The following is a 19,152-nucleotide window of genomic DNA, read 5'->3' on the forward strand; positions in this document are numbered from 1 at the left end:
ATAGGTATCTGTAGTTCACAATAGTGATTAACTTTGTGGTTAAAAAACAAACAAAAAAGGAATAAATTGTTACCCTTAGATCCAAGAAGAGAAGGCAGTTGTTCAAGCTGTAAGTCCTTATGGGAGATTCTACATGTAGAAGACAGAGACAAAGCTTTCATTCTTTTCCTTTGAAGTGTTTTCTGTAGTCTTCGTCCCACCAAAATGGGATCCTACCTCTATGGGAATGATAGGATGCTATTACGGAAAGGTTATTGAATTCTTCTTTACTTGAATGTGAACTATGGCTAAATCTTCCTGCACGGTGTGGTTGAAATGTGAACCTTCACAAAATGGTGGGAATCAAAGAGAAACTGCTGTTACCTTGCCTTTTTCTTTTTCTCCACCCCCCCTTTTTAAAAAAAGATTTATTTATTTATTAGACAGAAATCACAAGTAGGCAGAGAGGCAGGCAGAGAGAGAGGAGGAAGTAGGCTCCCTGCTGAGTAGAGAGCCCGATGAGCGATGATGGGGGGCTCGATCCCAGGATCCTGAGATCATGACCTGAGCTGAAGGAAGAGGCTTTAACCCACTGAGCCACCCAGGCGCCCCTACCTTGCCTTTTTCAAAGAGGGAGATATAGGGAAAGTAAGATCCTTCCTGTTCATGACTTTTTGAAAGTGTGATTTCTGGAGTCTTAGTCAACAACATTTATGGACTCTGTAATACGTGCATAGCACTAAATGTGATTATAGGTAATAAAGCTTTAAGTTGGAATTGACCTTGGTTGTCATTTTATTGAACCTACTCTTGATCTAGAAAGAATTTACTGAAAATGAAAGCTAACAGCCATTTATTTGGGCAATTAAAATTGCAATTCAGGAAGAAGCCCAAATTGTGTTCTGAGGAAGACCGAGACGGGGGCAGAGTTATGTAGGCAAAAGATTCCGAGTGTAGTGCTCATTTAGGTCTTTCATGCATGACAGGGACTGAAACTTTGTTAAGCAGACTGGTTGAGATATTATGCAGATGAGGGACTGAAACTTGTTAAATCATGTTGGCTCCTTTCCAGGTGAAGAATGCAGATGATTTGGGGTTACTGTGAGGAGGAAGTTAAATCTAGGCTGAAGGTTTGCAGTTGCCTGAAAAGAGTTTTTTTTTGTTTGTTTGTTTTTGTTTGTTTTTGTTTTTATGTTCATTGTTTCTCTTACGGTTATGTGCATAAATTCTTCCACCTTTAGGGTCTTCCATCCCTGTTTCAGAAAGAGACTCTCCTAACCAGGCTTGCTTGCTCCGTTTTGAAATTTCCTTTTCCACTACTTCTCTTGAAAATGAGGGATTGAGGGGTGTTTGGGTGGCTCAGTCAGTTAAGCGTCTACGTTAAACTCAAGTCATGATCCCAGGGTCCTGGGTTCGAGTCCTGCATTGGGCTCTTTGCTCAGTGGGGAGCCTCCTCCCCCCCGACCCCGCCCCTGCTCTCCCTGCTTTTTCTCTCTCTGTCAAATAAAGAAAATCTTAAAAAAAAAAAAAAAAGTGAGAAATTGAGAAGAGAAACAGTTTTGCCCTTGAAGTAGTTAAACTGCCAAACAGATGCATGTATCTTAAGTATTTTTGAGTTTTATGGTATGGCAACTGATTGATACTTATACAAACAAGTGCATAGAGCATTTAAATACTGAGGATCTGTGAAGTGATAAGAGTGTGCCCGATAGTAGTGATACACGTGTGCCAGTTTTAGTAAACGGTAAGAGACTTGGGGCAGTAGGGTTAAAGTCGATGTGGAACTGTGGTGGGAGATGAGTACTTGGTGAGAAACTTAAAGGCCAGTTTGAGGCATGTGTATATTTTGTAGGAGCAGACATTGAAAGTTCTTACTACTTAGATTTTTATGTGTTTTTGTTTTGTTTTGTTCTTTAACAGGAAATGGTGGCTGGGGAGTTGTGTATGTGAAATCTGTGTTGTGGAAGATTTTTTTGGTTGGTGAAAGGGGGACAGGATGACTGGATAAGGAACAGATAAAATTTTGACACCTGAGAAAGGAAGGGAAGAAGAAAGTATCATTTGCCACCATTTTTTTTTTAAAGATTTTATTTTTATTTATTTGACAGAGAGAGATCACAAGTAGATGGTGAGGCAGGCAGAGAGAGAGAGAGAGGGAAGCAGGCTCCCTGCTGAGCAGAGAGCCCGATGCGGGACTCGATCCCAGGACCCTGAGATCATGACCTGAGCCGAAGGCAGCGGCTTAACCCACTGAGCCACCCAGGCGCCCTCATTTGCCACCATTTTTGAACAGCTTACCTTTTCATCTCCATCTCTTGAACACTGCTCATTATCCGTTTCCTCCATGGGCCATACTTGTCTTTTTGGTCCTCTTCACATGCTGTTCCATTGCCAGTAATGCCTTTTCCATTTCCCTACTGGAAGGCTGACTCATCTCTGTCTCATCTTGTCACTCCATAATTCTCATTTTAGGGCAACTGTTTCTACAGTAAGTTGTGTAGAAGAAGTTGACCTTTATTGTAAAAACAATGACAAGCCACTGCGGAATTATATTTTAAAGCAGTGGTTCTCCAACTTTATCGTGCACAACAGTGACTTGGAGGGTTTCTCAAAACACAGATGGCTGGGTCCTACCCCCACAGTTTCACATGAGGTAGGTCTTGGGTGTAGCCTGAGAATTTTGCATTTCTAGCAAGTTCCCAGGTGCTGCTGCTAAAGCTGGTCTGAGGAGCACATTTCCAGAATCTCTCTTTTAGAGAGATCACTCAGATTGCAGTGGGAGTGAATGGGGAATGGTGGGTGGTTGGGCAGTATTAGAGACAGAGTAATCTGGAAGCTGTATTAGTGTTTCAGGTGAGAAATACTGTTAAAGTGATGAAGAGAAGCAGAAATATGAAGAGATACTTAAGAGATAGGGAGTGGTTAGATACGACAAAGGAAGGAAAGGGTGAAGCATAGGTTTCTCATGTGGCGACCAGATGGCTGGTGGTGCCATTCATTGAAATAGAGCACCTAAAATGATCAGATTTTAAGTGAGGGGTCAAAGGGCAGGATGACGAGATGGTGGGTGTTTGACACACCAGATTCAGTTGTTGGGACCCTGGCTTAACGCTCAGAAGTGAGTGAGGGTGTTGATACTACTTTGGGAATCATCAAGAGTTGATGGCTCAAATGGATGGAATTCGCTAGGAAAGTGTGTAAGGAGAGCCTGGGACAGAGCCCTAAGCGGCACGAGTAATTAACAAAAGTAGAGAAGGAAGACAGGAGGCAGCTAGAGAGATCATAAAGTGTCAGGAGTATGTACTGCTTCCATCCTGGAGGCCAAGAGAAGTATATACTTTAGGAGAGAGTGGGGTAGAAGAAACAGTGCCAAAGACTGCTGATTCATCAAGGAAACTAAGCACCAAGCAGGTTCCATTTGATTGAACAACATGGAAACCCACCATGCGTTTATTCAGTGCTCACTAAGCCTAGTAGGGGCCAGGCAGTGACACTTCAACCATGACCTAGAATTTTCAATTACTTGGAAGAGGTCGAAGCTAGACAGTGGTGGGCTTTGGAGGAGCAGGACAGATTCTTTCAACAGTACATTCTCAGGGGCACCTGGGTGGCTCAGTGGGTTAAAACCTCTGCTTTCGGCTCGAGTCGTGATCCTGGGATCCTGGGATCGAGCCCTGCCTTGGGCTCCCTGCTCATCGGGGAGCCTGCCTTCCCCCACACCCCGCCTGCCTCTCTGCCTACTTGTGATCTCTGTCAAATAAATAATTAAAATCTTTAGAAAAAAAAGTAAACAGTACATTCTCGGAAATTGGTTATGGAAGAAGAGAAGACAGTTGGGAGAGCAGAGGGAAGCAGGTGGCATGAGGTTTGGGAGATTTTTTTTTTAAATTACTATGATGGAAGAGACTTGGGCATGTTTAAATGTATTAGACTCAAAGAAATGTTGAAGGGAGGGGAAGTTCTGATAGAGGAATGTGTATGACAGTATGGGATGAGAAGGGAGACCACAGAACATATCCTGCATGGGTGGTCTGCCTGCTTATCCCACATACCCCACAGTAGCCAGCTTTGTTTAGACCGAGTGATGCTGTGATTTGAGGGTGCCCTCACGTAGGTTTTCCTCACCTGAGTGCCACACAGCACCAGAGATTTCTATCTTTGGACTGCTTTGCTTAAGAATCATCAAAAATCTTCTCCAGTGGGATAACCCATTATAGAAAAGAATCTTTTGAGCAGTTGAGTGCTCAGCTCCCCATTCCTCTGATGGGAGGTTGTGAACTTGGGGGCACTGAAGGGGAGACCTAGACTCTTAAGATCTTGCCTAGCCAGCCTAGTTTGGCTTCTGGTTCAATGTAGATTCGTGGCCCTGTGCAGTATTGCTCACTTCCCATCCTCTCCTTGAGGTCAGTGCATAGCTCATATTGAAATAGGATAGGGGTGTCTGGGTGGCATCGTTGGTTAAGCGTCCGGCTCTTGGTTTCAGCTGAGGTCGTGATCTCAGGGTCGTGAGATGAGCCCCAGGTAGGGCTCAGGGCTCAGTGTGGAGTCTGTTTGGGATTCTCTCTTCTTCCTCTTCTGCCCCTCCCACTTGTGCGCACACTCTTTCTCTCTCTAAAATAATAAATCTTTAAAAAAAAATACGATAGTCCATTGACTGTTCAGCAAGCATATGGGTAACCCAGTGTCTTCTGCCCCACTGCCCTATGAGAGGATACACGGAGGATACCTATGAGGTCATATTGGTGTTAATATTGAAATGTTGCCAACTCTTTGCTCCTCCCTAGGTGATAGGCAGGATCTCTGTCCTCTTGACTTCTCTAGCTTGTCTCTGCGGGTAGTGGGATGGTTCACAAGCAGTCCTTTCCAGTTCTACTCTGGCAAAGCCACTGGGGGCAGGTGTCTCATCTCTGCTTCTGGGAGGATGGAGGAGCTGCCCAGGAGTCTCATGGAATCTTAGTCTGCCCGGCTGTCGAAGAGCCAATTTATACTGATACCTTTGGTCCTGCTGCATCTGAGTCTTATCTCTCTCGCTCTCTCTTTTTTTTTTTTAAAGATTTTATTTCAGAGTGAGAGAGAGCATGGGGGGTGGGGATGGTCAGAGGGAGAAGCAGACTCCCTGCTGATCAGGGAGCCCGGTGCAGGGCTCAATCCTAGGACTCCAGGTCATGACCTGGGCTGAAGGCAGACCTTAACTGACTAAACCACCCAGCGCCCCCACCCCACTCTTACCTCTTTAAAGAAAACCAGGAGCTTTACTTCCTCCAGTCTGTGTTTCACAAAGCCCCTGGTGAGGACCATAGCTTCAGCAGCTGCCTGTAGTCCCACCTCTTTTCCATGGACCCAGACCTGACCCGGGAAGCCACATTAGAAGATAGCCATCGTGCTCCTTCCCCTCGCCCCCAGTTCTCTGATTTCCCACTGTGGAATCAATTCATGTACCAGACACCTGGAGGCTTCAGGCTCTTGAGATCCATGCAGGATCAGAACCCCACTTTTTAGTTCACCCCAGAACTAGAGAAGCCTTGCATCCTATGGGTTGTAAATGAGAGTTCAGTTTAAATGTTCTAGAGCCCTGCTGCCCAATGGAACTTTCTGTGATGGTAGAAATGTTCTGTCATCTGCACTGACCCATATGGTAGCTACTAACTAACTGAATGGTTAATTTTATTTGATTTTAATTGCTTTAAATTTGCATAGTCACGTGGTTAGTCACTACCATGTTAGACGGGCGGTTCTGAAATTGTGGCGTGCAGCAGAATCCTCTGGAGGGCTTGTTGAAGCATAGGTTGCTGGGTCTACCCCCAAAGTCTCTGATTCAGTAGGTTAGGGTTAGGGCTTTAAAGTCTGCATTTTCTTCTTCTTCTTCTTTTTTTTTTTTTCTTATGTTAGTCACCGTACAGTACATTATTAGTTTTTGATGCAGTGTTCCATGATTCAGTCTTGGCCTGTAACACCCAGTGCTCATCACAGCACATGCCCTCCTTAATACCCATCACCAGGCTACCCCATCCCTCCACCCCCCTCCCCTTCGAAACCCTCAGTTTGTTTCCCGGAGTGCATAGTGTCTCCTGGTTCATCTCACCCTCTGATTTCCCCCTGTTCAGTTTTCTCTTCCTTCCACTAATGTCTTCCATGCTATTTCTTATGTTCACATGAGTGAAACCATATGATAATTGTCTTTCTTTGCTTGACTTATTTCACTTAGCATAATCCCCTCCAGTTCCATCCATGTCAGTGCAAATGGTGGATATTCATCTTTTCTGATGGCTGAGTAATATTCCATTGTATATATGAACCACATCTTTTTATCCATTCTCTGTTGAAGAGCATCTCGGCTCCTTCCACAGTCCGGCTATCATCAACATTGCCGCTATGAGCATTGGGGTGCGGGTGCCCCTTCTTTTCACTGAAAGTCTGTATTTTCTAGCAAGTTCCCAGGTGATGCTTCTGGTCTGGAGAAGACATACTCAGAACCACTGCTGTAGACTGATTTCTAGTATTTAATTTTCATGCTGATTAACACTGATAGAAATATCATCAGCCCATCACCAGAGCCTCTGATCAGCTATTTGACAAGCAGCCTAGTAACCGCCCCCCTCTAACCCCATGCTAAATCCTTTTTCCAAACCATCACAGCTCATCTTGAAAGCTGACTCATGATACTTTCTGAGCAGCTACAGTAGCTAGAACAGTGGCCTTCTGGGGAAATTCCAGCCTCCAACAGGCTTTGGTTTCCATTCCAGCTTTATTAATTTGTTCTCTAACCTTATAAGAAATGAGACCATGTGTGTGGTGTATGTAGAGTGTGAGTAATTTTATCCTTGCCAAGTTCAGACTTGGCATTACATTGAATCATGTCTGTATCCTTTCTGGCTGGCTGGGCTGGGCTCAGATAGATGGTCCCTAAAATCCTGTTTTATCCAGTAACGTTTTATTTTAAGCAAATGATAAAGTCATTTTTTAATAACAAGAAAGGCTGTCTAATTGAAAAGTTTCTTGAGTAACAACATTATTTTGTGGGTGCTTGCTGGTAACTGGGTCCTTCTCAGAGTGCATGTTGACGTTTTTACAGATGCCATGACATGCTCTCTGAGGTTCTCTTTTAACTACTGGGTGGGATGGCAAAATGCCCACGGTCGTGGAAGTCAGGTGGAGGTGCATTGTGCTGTTCTCTCTGCTTTTTGTGATGGTTGGGAATTTTACATACATTAGGGAAGTATCCTCTGTGGGAATTTACATAGAGCATCCCTATGAGGTACCTTGTGAATGGCTGAAGCTGAAAATGAAAAGTGGTTTGGCAGTTCGGCGCTGGGGAATTGAACAAAAATTGTCCTTCAAAGGCTGATCTCAAGTAAAAGAAGGGAATAGCAGTTGTTTCAGTGTGATGGGTTACAGACCATCATTCGTGAAGAAGTTACAGAGAAATAAGGTGCTTCACGTGTGTGTGGTGGTTGAGTAGGCGTGCAGAGCCCCTTGCTAATTCTCCTACAATCTGTTACAGACCTCGCCTCTTACAGACGGACGTCCCCAACACGACTCGTGCTCCCTTGGATGTGGCATAATTTTCCTGGTTTTAGAAAAGATGAAGTTTCAAAAAGAAGGGGGTCTGGAGAAGGAAAAGGTCGTGAGGCATCACATCATGGGATTTTGTAGGCAGCTAAGCCCTGGTGGGTGGCAGAGTTGAGAGTTTTCCCATAGAGTGATGATATTTACCCTAAAGGAGAAGAGAAGATTTTCTTTTTTCTTTATTTTTTTTCTTTTTTAAGAAAGACTTCATGATCTTCGGGAAGCTTTTATGAATAAATTCAGCTTATTTTTGATTTAGGAAACACTCTCAGATTTTCAGCTAGACGATAGTAGGAGTTGAGTATTTTAAACTCCCTTGATAATTAGACGAAGTAAAAAAGTGGTTTATTACATAGCCTTGAGTTTCATTCAAATTCATGGCGTATAACATAGGCCCGTTGTTTCCCTTCGATGCATGTAAATTTGTCATCCATCTTTTCCCACTTGGAATGTTTCTTTAATGCATTTTCACTTGATCTTAGCCAAAAGGCCAAGAAGGGATTTTTTTTTTTTAAAGATTTTTATTTATTTATTTGGCAGAGATCAGAAGTAGACAGAGAGGCAGGCAGAGAGAGAGGAGGAAGCAGTCTCCCTGTCAAGCAGAGAGCCCAATGAGGGGCTTGATCCCAGGACCCCGGGACCACGACCTGAGCTGAAGGCAGAGGCTTAACCTACTGAGCCACCCAGGCGCCCCAAGAAGCGATCTTCTTTAATGCATTTTTATCCCATTTCTGTCCCCCATCTCCTTCCCCTCTGATGTGACCTAGATCACCGTCTGCCTAGATGCCTGCAGTGGATTCACTCCGTGGATATTCTGCCCACCGGTAGCGTTCTGTCGCCTTCACTCGCCTCCAGGGGTTCCCCTCCGTTCTGTCTTCTGTCCTTGGACCGCATGCTTTGGCGATCATTTGCTCTTCCCTACACGTGCTTCCCCTCCGTTTGCCCATTACATGCAACGTATGTCCGTATATTACCGTAGGCTCTTTCTTAACGTTCCTGACATTGCTGGCATTCAGTTGAAAATATTTGTGCAGTGTTAACAAGCCGCCCCGCCCCCCCGTCTCCATTTAGTTTTATTACTTACCTGTGATTTGACAGGGAATACCTTTTCCAAAGGTAGCCTCTGCGTCGGTGTGATGCACTGCGCCCAAGCCTGCTGCTTGTACCACTGGCTGTGGATGTGTTTCCAGGGATGTTCTTCCTACAGCGACTGAATTCCCTGAAACCAACCTGCTGCGCCTGTGGGGGAGTAGCTTACAGTCAGTGTCGGGCGGCAGAGACTTTTGTACCTAGCACCTGATGCTTGAGAAAGAGTAATGGCACAAAGGCTGTTCGGTACATGTTTCAGCGGTCCTTGGCGTTTAAGTCTTTACTGTCTGATTCAGATTTTTGGGTACAAGGATTGGTTTTAAGCTCCTTTTATTGAGCTTCTTCTAAGAGTAGGAGCAAAACATTATTTAGGGAAGCGTTGCTACCTGCTTGGGCCTTACATATGTGTAAGTGTGAGTGTGTGTGTGTGTGTGTGTGTGTGTGTTTTAAAGGACAGGATACCCTTGACTCTTGAATGGAGTTTTAGTAATATTAATACAAGAGTAACACAAAAGGATCTTCCGGGGACAGGAAATGCTAATTGTCAGTTCAACCCTGGGCTGCCCCTCAAACTGATGACACGGAGGAGCTCATAAAACTCTTTCTTTGACTGACCTTGGAGGAACAGGCTAAACATGGGTTCTCATTCTTGGGGGTTTTCTCTCTCACTCTTTCTTTTTGTATTTTTAGTATGGTGCGAAAGGGAATCTTTTGTAACTTTTTGAGAATGCTCTATGGGTCTGGATGCATTCATTAAAGCCTCTGTTGAACACCTGTGCACTGGGTTCTGTAATTCTCTTGAAGCCCCTGCACCTTTTCTTAGTAATGAATTTAGAAGTAGGTCAGTGACCACTTTAGGGCCAAGAAAAAAAATTGGAAAAAAAGGAAAATCCTTGGGGAGTGCTGCTTTGACACGATCTCTGTTTGCCCCAATGACTAATTAAATGCACGTGCCTTGATTCTCTACATCTCTTGTGCTCTTGTCCCTTGAAGAGTCTCTAACATACAGAATTGTTCGGTAATTTTAAGCCTTACATTGCGGCTTTGTGGGGGGGGGGCAGTGGGAAGGAAAGCCTTGTGCCTGACAAGCCTCTAATTGGGTAAGGTGGTGCTCAGTAGTCAAGGTCGACACTGAGCTCACCAAGCAGCCAGAGGGGGGCTGTGGAATGTTTCTCTTTTTGTAAATTTATGTTGGTACCTCTTAGTTGCTAGAAGGGACAAGTAGATGTCCATTTCAAGAACACTTCTTTCCTCCCTTCTCCTCTCCTTCCATCTTTTTGTCTGTCGTTTGTCCATCTTTCTTTTTCCACGCTCTTGTTTCTCTTTCTTGAATTTTTCTCTTGGCTTTTTCTTGCATGAGGCCCTTTAGATGTGTGACCTTGGAGCTTAATCTGTGTTCATTTGCAGGGAAAGACTCTGGGACTACTTCCTTCTTTTTAGACTCCACTCATAGGTCTTGGGATATAAGATCCTCTTCCAGTATTTTCCTACCATCTGATGGATTCCTGCAAAATAAATTAATGGTGTAATATTTCTCAATGTTTTCTTGACTCCTTCATTCCTGTCATTTGATGGTAGGACTTCGGGGCTTTCATCTCTGTAAGGAAGGACCAATCAATTTTTCTTTTTAATAGTATGCCTCTTACAGATGTTTAAAATTGCCCGCTGTTAGGTTCTATTTTTTTTCTTTTTTAGAAGTATTTTATTTGTCAGAGAGAGCGAGGGAGAGAGAGGGCACGCACTCACAAGCAAGGGGGAGCACCGGGCTCCTAGCTGAGTGGGGAGCCTGATGTGGGGCTCTATCCCAGGACCCTGGGATCACAACATGAGCCAAAGACAGACCCTTAACGAACTGAGACACCCAGGTGTCCCCTGCTGTTAGCTTCTAGAGAGGAGGGAAAACTTCCATTTTAGGTTTACTGCATTTGAGAGGGACTTTGTGTTTGTACTGATGAGAAACATTCCTGCTCAGGTTTTATTTTCATTGTTTGGAAATGTAGTGCAAATATATGTAAGAGTTGTAGCTTTTTAAAATAAAGATAGTCATTAAAACATCCAGAGACTTTTGTTGTTGTTAAGATTTTATTTATTTATTTGACAGAGATCACAAATAGGCAAAGAGGCAGGCAGAGAGGGAGGAGGAAGCGGGCTCCCCGAGGAGCAGAGAGCCCGATGCAGGGCTCAATCCCAGGACCCTGGGATCGTAACCTGAGCCGAGGGCAGAGTCTTTAACCCACTGAGCCACTCAGGTGCCCCTAAAATATCCAGAGACTTTAAAATGAAATTGCTTTTCGAAGAAACTTCTCTAACATGGTGTCATAACTATTTGCTAAAGCATTAATGTGGTCACACATTAGACCACACGGAATTCTATGTTTTCCCAGAGTGGTCCGCTGATTATCCCCATCTTTATTTATTCCACCCATATAAACTTCGCCTTATTCAAACACATTTCAAGGATGAGTCCTGTCCCATTCCACATGTATCCAGTGCCTCTTCTTTTTCTCTTTCCTCCAATTTTCAGGTCTCTGTAGCTCTAGGTCTTGCTCAGTTACACCAAAATAATTTAATTTTTGAAAAGAAATAACTTAATTCTTGAAAAGATTCCAACGGGAAGTTTCCATCCCTGTGTGTCAAGGGCATAAAGACCAATTTTAATATTAGCACTGTCAAAGCAATTAGACAACATGACTGGAAGTGATACATATTTCAAAACCAAACATGTAAAACCTGTATCCATCACAACTTGTAGTGACATCATACCTTTTTCTTTGCTTTACATTACTAGGAAAGACAAGACATAAGAGGTGCTAAAAGAAAGCAATTAACAAAACACAGGCTTGCTTTTGGGTAACATAATGAAATGAGGACATGGTCAACTTTAACTTTGACTTCTGTAATCATATTTGATAGTGAGAACTGATGGAGCGGGGCCTTGAGGTACTGCAGGCTTTTCATGTGTTGTAAGTACAGCTAGGAACTTCATTAATACATTTTGGTGTTATATTTAAAGATGAAAAAATATCTCTTCTGCTTCTAACTAGATTGATGATTAAAAAAATCTTAAACTTTTCTGTTAAAAAAAATGATTGGTTAGTCTCTATTATTTGCAACACAGCGTGCCACACACATACAAGAATTTGTATAGTGAGAGGCCAGAAAGCAGAGTCATCTCTGTTCTTCTTCCCCCTCCCTTGGCCCGCCCCCCACCCCCCTCCTGCCTTCTAAGTAAGTTAGCCCCATGTCCCTTCTGCTGCCTCACTTTTGTGTGCTTCCCGTCCGCATAATTTCAGCATCTCCTGCCTGAGCTCTCACAAAATCTCAGAGCCAGCCTCTTAACTCTGCACTCCATCCTTCAAAGGCACTGGCTGGTGTCCTCTCAAGAGACAGAAACAAAACCAGAACAAGATCAGGAGATTGGATCCCTGCTCTGTGTGTCTGTTGCCTGTGGGGATGGTTTTCAAAGGTGTTTCTCAGATGGGGCTGGGTCACTGGGTCTCCAGATAGTGTCCCCGTGCCCCCCCACCAGTTGGAAAAGCTCCATTTTTGTTTGCCTTTCAACTTGGAGTAAGAATCTGTTGAACAAAATGTTCTAGGATTACGAAAAGAGAAGTTTAAAAACCATGGGATTTTTAAAGTGCTCTGTCTTCTCCATATTCTGCTGGAGGTGCTAATTTTGACTTTTTGGCATTTTTTAAATTACATTTTTATATTCTAAAATACATGTGTTTATGTTCAGATCTCTTAGTTCTGCAGCTCATGGGCTCGTGTTCGAGTGCTTTGTGACTAGGGCTTTTAAGCATATTCATTTTTTTATTCTGTACCTGAAGGTGTTTTTTAGCACCATTTTATGGACAAGGAGACTGAGGCACAGAGCTTAACTGTCTTGCCTGAGGTCATGTATGTGTAAGTGGCAGAGCTAGGATTCTGACCTCAGTGACTTTCTCCAGAGAGTCCACACTTCAGAACAGTAGACTTGGAGAGCAAACTCAGAGCAAACTCAGTGTATTGGCATAATTAGGGAGCTTTTTAAAGACTTGGCTTGGAGGGCATTTGGGTGGCTCAGTCTGTTAAGCATCTGCCTTCAGCTCAGGTCACGATCCTGGGGTCCTGGGATCCAGTCTTGCTTTGGACTCCCTACTCAGCTGGGAGCCTCCTTCTCCCTCTGCACCTCCCTCCTGCTTGTGCTCACACACACATAGACTCACACACTCCTTCTCTCTCTCTCATGCTTTCTCTCTCTCTCAAATGAGTAAAATCTTAAGGAAAAAAAAAAAAAAAAAGAGCAGCCCGTTAAAGACTTGAAGTAGCACAGCCCTCAGACACTTCTGTCTCCAGGCTGAACTTTGAATTTGGGGCTCTGTGTGCTGTCACGTTATTGTTAAGCTCAGGCCTGCATGGGGCCCTTTAGGGGAGTGGGTTGAGGGGGAGGAGCATGGGAGCAGGGGGACTGCATCACAAAGTGGAGAAAAGGGAGACAACAGGCTGGCTCCCCCAGCCCAGAAGGCTCTGGCCAGCAGGTTCTTGACCTTGATTTGAAGGCTCTGGGGCGGGTGCACTGGTCTGTGCTTCTAATTGCTGATGTCAGCACAGAGCCTGCAGTCCCCCCCCCGTCCCAGTTCTCTGGTTCCCCATCCCCTGAACTCTGGTCACTCCTCAGTGTGGAAGTTGCTCTGTTGCTATGGTCACTCGAGGTGTTAGAATCTTCTCTCCTCTCCCCACCCTGAGAGACAGTTGGGGGAATTGTAGGTAGATTCTGAAGAAAAATCTCTGAAATCAGATTTTCAGGAGTGTGGCTCATTGAACTCTCAAAAGCAGCAGGAGAAATGCAGGGCAGAAGGCGGCCTCTCCACGGAATGGCCGAATGCCCCCGCCTCCTGCCTTGGGGAGCGGTTCCCAACAACAAAAGCTTGTCTGTGTCTTTTCTCACACACAAAGTTTTGCTCCTGGGGGCTAGTCCAGGCTGCCACCTTATTTTCCTGGGCAGAAACCACGATGCAGTGGGTTGATGGAGCAAAAACTTCTTTACGAAGACAAATAAATGTGGGTTGGTAGGAATGTGCGCAGAAGAAGAGGTCTTTTAAAAAACCCTTTTGTAATGGTACAAATGTGACTGCTCAGATCGTTCCCACATGGGTGCTTCGGACTGAGCTCTCTCTCTCTCTCTCTCTCTCTCTCTCTGTCTCTGGAGGTGAGGGGGCCGTGTCCCTCTGTGGGGGGAGTCCCTCTGTGGCCGTGTCCCTCTGAACAACCTAGCGGCTGTTTCATCTGCAGGGAATGGGGGGTCCTGGGCCCAGGGCTTCCTTTGCTCCTCCGTGCAAGGCCAGGCCTGGGTGTGTGTGTGTGTGTGTGTGTGTGTGCGCGCGCGCGAGCCAGGTGGGGTGCAGTTAGGGGCTAATCTCACGCCTGGAAGCGGCAGGGTGAGGTTCTCAGCTTCTCAGGCCCCGTGTAAACCGGAGTTAAGCCTCAGTGTGGCACAGGATTAGAAAGAAAATACGGCGGTAGGAAAGGTCAGGAGTGGATTCCAGGGCCTGACGGACCCTGGGTGGTTGTGAACAGACCCCGCCGTGCGGAGCATTCTGCCCAGAGGTACCCCTCCTAGGTGTCTACTTAAAGGAGCTTTCTGCGCGTCACTCCAAACATGAATTATTGGCTGTGATCAGCCCCCTTGGTCTAGGAGGAAGGGTCGGTCCAGTTTGTGGATTGCCCCGAGGCTTGTTTTCGTTCTTTTCCTCCCTGCTGCCCAGCCTTCTGGAGGTTTGACTGCTTATTCGCCTCTTTGTTAGAGGGAGAAACAAATAAAAGGAGTTAAAATTCAACTTCTGGTTTTCCTTCTGGCTTAGCGGCTTTCGATAAAGGGTAGTCGGGTGGGTTAGGAGTGTGGAAGGTGAAGGGCTAGATTGTCTGTTCAGCTTATTGATGAGTTGAGACCGTCTGCCCTTCTGTCCCTCGCAGTTGCAAACGTACAGCCATTATGAGCGGAAAGTGAAAAGGGAGATACTTTGTAACAAAAGGACAGGCGTTAGAGCCTAATTGGAAAGTATGCATGCCCAAAATGTGCTCTCCTGTAGCCAAGAACATGGTTTTAAAAACACGAGAAATGAGGATAAGGCAAGTGAAAATACTTGAGAAAGCTGAAGCAGGGTTACTTGATGGCAGGTAATGAACCAGTTAATACTAGGATTGAGTTTTTCTTTGCAGTTGGGAAAAAGATATGCAGTTGACTGATCAAGACTGCTAATTTTCAGTATTTTCTTTTCTTTCTTTTTTTTGGGGGGGGTGGGGGGAACTTGTATTAAATTTAAGACTGTAAGACTTATCACTAGTTCTTGGAGACACCGTAGGTGAAAATCCTCACACATCTAAGCTGAAAATATCTCTCTGGGCGGGTGTAATATTTCACTAGAAAAGAAGTGTTAAAAATCCTGCCGGATCACAGGTGACAAATGGAGCGCAAAAGGCACAGAAAATCCATGGTTTTGACTTAGGTGGCTGCTTACAGACAGTTGTGAGCCTGCAGCCATCCATCCATATTTGCTCAGAGCTTGCTTGCTGTGAAAGAATGTGGCATTAAGGGGATCCTGGGAGCTCCTCATTAAGCTCAGGCTCCATGTCTTCAAGGGCCACTGAACGATTGGAACTTTAATCAACATGCATGTGGAAGGGACCTCGGGTGGCTGTTAATACTTTTGAATTAATCAGAAGAGGGACCAGGGAAGGGGAAGGGTAGGGCGATCCCCCCTCCCCCCAAAAAACCTCACCACCTGTAGCTGTTCCTCCTGTGATAGAAAAAGCAATGTCCCTAGAGATACTCTGCCTAGGGACTAGAAGCTTGCCAGGAATGCGCCTCAGGGCAGGGAAAACCCTTCCTGATACCTTCCTTTGAAGTAGACCTATGATAAAGAGGGTCTCCAGGTTTTTGTGGGGAGTCCCTAGATTGGGGGTGGGGAAGCTGCTGCCCTTAGAAGGCCTGGTCATATTCAAAGCCCGCCTCAAAGGTGTTCTCTTCAGAAGAGGACCCGTGGAACTGGAACTGGAACGGGAGGCAAGCCTCCTTTTGTGTCCTTGGCCAGAAGGGAGGTCAGGGAAGGAGGGGGTGAGGGGAGACTCTGCGCCAGAAGGCAGCGGACAGAAGAGAGAAAGCTGAACCAGACGGGAAAGTGCACTTAAAAAGGATGGGAGTGGGGGTGGCCGCTGAAAAGGCGGAGCAATAAGGCCTCCTGAGAGAAAGCAAACAAATAAGGAAATTCAATCAAATCAGACGAAGTCCTTTTAAGGAAAAGATGGTGTTAGCAAAACAAATAAGTCAATAGAGAATAAGAGAAAGCACACTGGTAAAACTGCCAGAGCAAAGTTCCAGCAAGTGTGAAGGAGAGAGGAAAGCTCAGATTGGAAAGAGAGGCTAAAATTCTTAAGGAGTTTGGAGGCAGGGGACATCTTTGAGAATGGGGGTCATGTACACTTTCACGTCCTATTTTTCTTCATTGATGATGTCCAGAAAGTTCCGTGCATTTCAGTGCAACATATGTAATGGCTAACGTCCGTTGCATATGTAATGATGAATGCATTTAAAGGTAAAGGTAGAACATCCCTGTAAGAAGGGACAGTTTTGAAAAGAGGGGTCTTTTAGAGCCAGAAATTTTGTCTTCCTTTATGAACGTTGCTTTCACAAGCTCCCACTTGAATCAGATTTTCTTTCCAACTGTCCTGTCAATAGTAGGAGGAAGACTTTGTTTATCTCATTCTCTAGAACCATCCATGCGGGAAGTGAGGTTTGCAGAGGTCATATGAGTGCCTCCCTTTCTTTGCTCACCTGTGCCTGGAGTCAGAAGCAGAGAGAATCAGAATGTTGCACTGGCCGGAGACTAGATTGCAGAGGTGGTGTGCTGGTTTCAGTCAAGACCATTTAGGTATGTCCTTCAGTTTACTCTTGGCACAAATAATTTAGGAAGAAGTGGTATATTTTCATAGCATTTGCTCTTTGATGGTAGTTTCCTTAGTTACGTGTTGTTGAGGGACACTGCATGCTTGCTGCCGCATTTGATTATGATAATGGGGAGGCTTCGGTGCTGCGAGAATGGAATTGGCTATTAATTGAAGTCTAGTAAAAATACTGAAGTATCTAGTAAATACCTAGATTAAGAGACTGGTGGGCCAGAGCTGGATTGAAATTGGGTAATGGTTGAGAAGGAAACTTGGAGAGATTAAGACTTGTCTGTTCATTTATTTATGGAGCATCTCCTATAGTTGAGATAAAGGAAAGAGAGCTCTTCTTGCTGATGCCCATCATGGAAGGCGGTGACAAACACAAACAGATGCTTTTAAACCTTACCATGGCTGTAGTATCTGGACTGGCTCCAAGACTTTGTTTTTGGAGATAAGTGATGCTGGGGGAGAGGTCTGTAAAGATGATGTGGGATGGAGGTCCACTCACTCTACTGGTGCCTGACTGCCCCTTCTTCACACCTGTGACTAAATCTCGGAAGCAAGTGACACTTACAGTTGGGGGTCTGTGTGTTACTTGAGAGACCTCTCCATAACTCCTTGTGAGGGGTGGTTGTTGGTCTGAGAGTGACGGACAGTGGAGAAGGCCTTGGTGAGGAAAAAGGAACAAAAGATGTGTGTGTTTTCTATTGCTGAGGTAAATTGCCGCAAACTTAGTGGCTGAAAACAACACACGTTTATTATTTTCTAGTTCTGTACGTCAGAAGTGTGATGAGTCTCTCTTACGGGACTAAGATCCAGGTGTTGGCAGGCCCGTGTTTCTTTTGGAGGCTCTGGGTCGAACTGGTTTCCTTGCCGTTTCTTTTTGCCCATGTTCCTTGGCTCATGGATGGCTGCATTCCTCCATATTTACAGCAACTAATGTCCGGCCGCATCCTTCTTATGTTATCATCTCTCTGGATTCCTGGCCACAGCTTTGAAAGATTGGTCCCACCCAGAGAAACCAAGGTAAACGTCCTGTTAGAGGGTCCTTAACTCTTACCACCTCTGTGAAATCCCTTTTGCCATAGACGCTAACATATTCCCAGGTTCTGGGGCTTAGGATGTGGACATCTTTGTCTGCTCAGAAAAGGAGGAGTGGGATCTTGCTTCTGTGTCTTTGGTTCTCTGACCCAGGTAAATGGGCCTCCAGGCTTTTGTTCAAGCATTTGTGCCACTGCCATCATTGCTAGACAACTGCTTTTGATATGTCATTCTTGGATTTAGAAATACTCCTTGGCAGGGCCCTCAGGTCACCCCATTAGGAGGGTCCTTCTCACCCCTTCTCATCGTGGTCTTGAATGAGAACTCTGTTCTGGTTGGATGTGTTTACTTGCCATCGCCCTGTGTCCGAGGCTCAGTTCTGCACATTCCTGACTCCAGTTGCCTTTGCCTGACTAGTAGTTTCTGCCAGACCGAAACACTCTCTTCCTTTATTTCTGCCCATCCTTCCTATGCAATCTGTGACATTGACCATCTTTACTCCACATTTGGAGTTGATCATAATTAGCTAGTGCTATTATTTAACTTCTTTGTGAATGCATTTGATCTTTTCGTCTAGACTAGCCATCCGAAGGTGGTCAAAAGGCTGAGTCCTGGATTGAGCCTTAGAGAGATTGAATGGTCTGGGATGGAGCCCAGCAGTTTGTTTTTTTAACAGACCCGTGGGCAGTGCTGAAACGGGCAGCCTACAGGCAACACATGCTGGACACTCCTGGAGAGGGGGACTGAATGATCTGTCCTCTCCTCGTGATAAACCTCATGCTGTCCTTGTCCGGGGAGATGATGATCTTTTTGAGAAATGAATGTCAGTTTGCCCCAGTGAGTATTAATCTAGAAAGAGTGTGTCTTGTGGGAAGTGTGAATTAGATCGAGTTCAGGGCACCAAACTGTACACTATCTTTTTGGAGCCAGTGTTGAGTTGCAAAGTTCAAAGGCAGATGAAGAGCCAGTCCGCGCACTCCAGTGGAAGCGGTGAGACAGATAATACAGCTTAGATTTGGGAATGACCTGTTTGGGATAGCAGAATTGCCATGCCTCCAGGTTTACTTTTTTAATCGAACTTTTCTGTATTTCAGGGACTTAATGTGAAATATCAAAAGCAGGAATTTGGTCATGGAAAAGATTCGAAAGAGGGAAGATGGTTAATTCTTGGGAACATAAGCAGATGGAACTCTGTGCTTTGAGTGCATTCCAATAACAAGCTTTCCTTGATGGTTGGAATGCAAAGAATACCCAAAAATCTGAATTCCCACTGAACCAAGCATTTTTGGAATCAAGGCCTTTCATGAATACGTCATGATTTTGACTGCTGCTGCCATTAAGATTGGAATGGAGTCTGTTGTTATTTTACATTTATTTTCTAGACCCCCTAGGAGGGCTTAGGTCTAAATGATTAGCTTTATTGTTATGAAATTGATTTTGCCTTTTACCATTTTGGTGGGGTTGGGGAATCTTAATTGCATTAAGTAAAACTCTTAGGAGGCTAATTAAGCAAAAATATTGTTTTATTCCTTTCAATTTTCTACCTTTCAT

At 44.9% G+C, this 19,152-nt stretch overlaps 1 protein-coding gene across 16 annotated transcripts in view; it reads left to right on the top strand.

Moving 5' to 3' along the window:
• The window catches only part of FMNL2 (formin like 2), a 317,058-nt gene that overhangs the window by 100,285 nt on the left and 197,621 nt on the right, over positions 1-19,152 (top strand). The window contains exon 1 of one of the 16 annotated variants that reach the window (XM_032857816.1): positions 17,517-17,586. The exons of the other annotated variants lie outside the window; for them this stretch is intronic. Coding sequence (XP_032713707.1) covers positions 17,521-17,586 — 66 coding nt within the window. The 5' untranslated portion in view covers positions 17,517-17,520. Of the gene's footprint in view, positions 1-17,516; positions 17,587-19,152 lie in introns of those variants that run through there. 16 annotated transcript variants of the gene reach the window in all.

Source organism: Lontra canadensis, unplaced genomic scaffold, assembly GCF_010015895.1.
Source record: "Lontra canadensis isolate GAN:19392208 unplaced genomic scaffold, GSC_riverotter_1.0 scaffold13, whole genome shotgun sequence".
In the NCBI taxonomy this organism is placed as follows: domain Eukaryota; kingdom Metazoa; phylum Chordata; class Mammalia; order Carnivora; family Mustelidae; genus Lontra; species Lontra canadensis.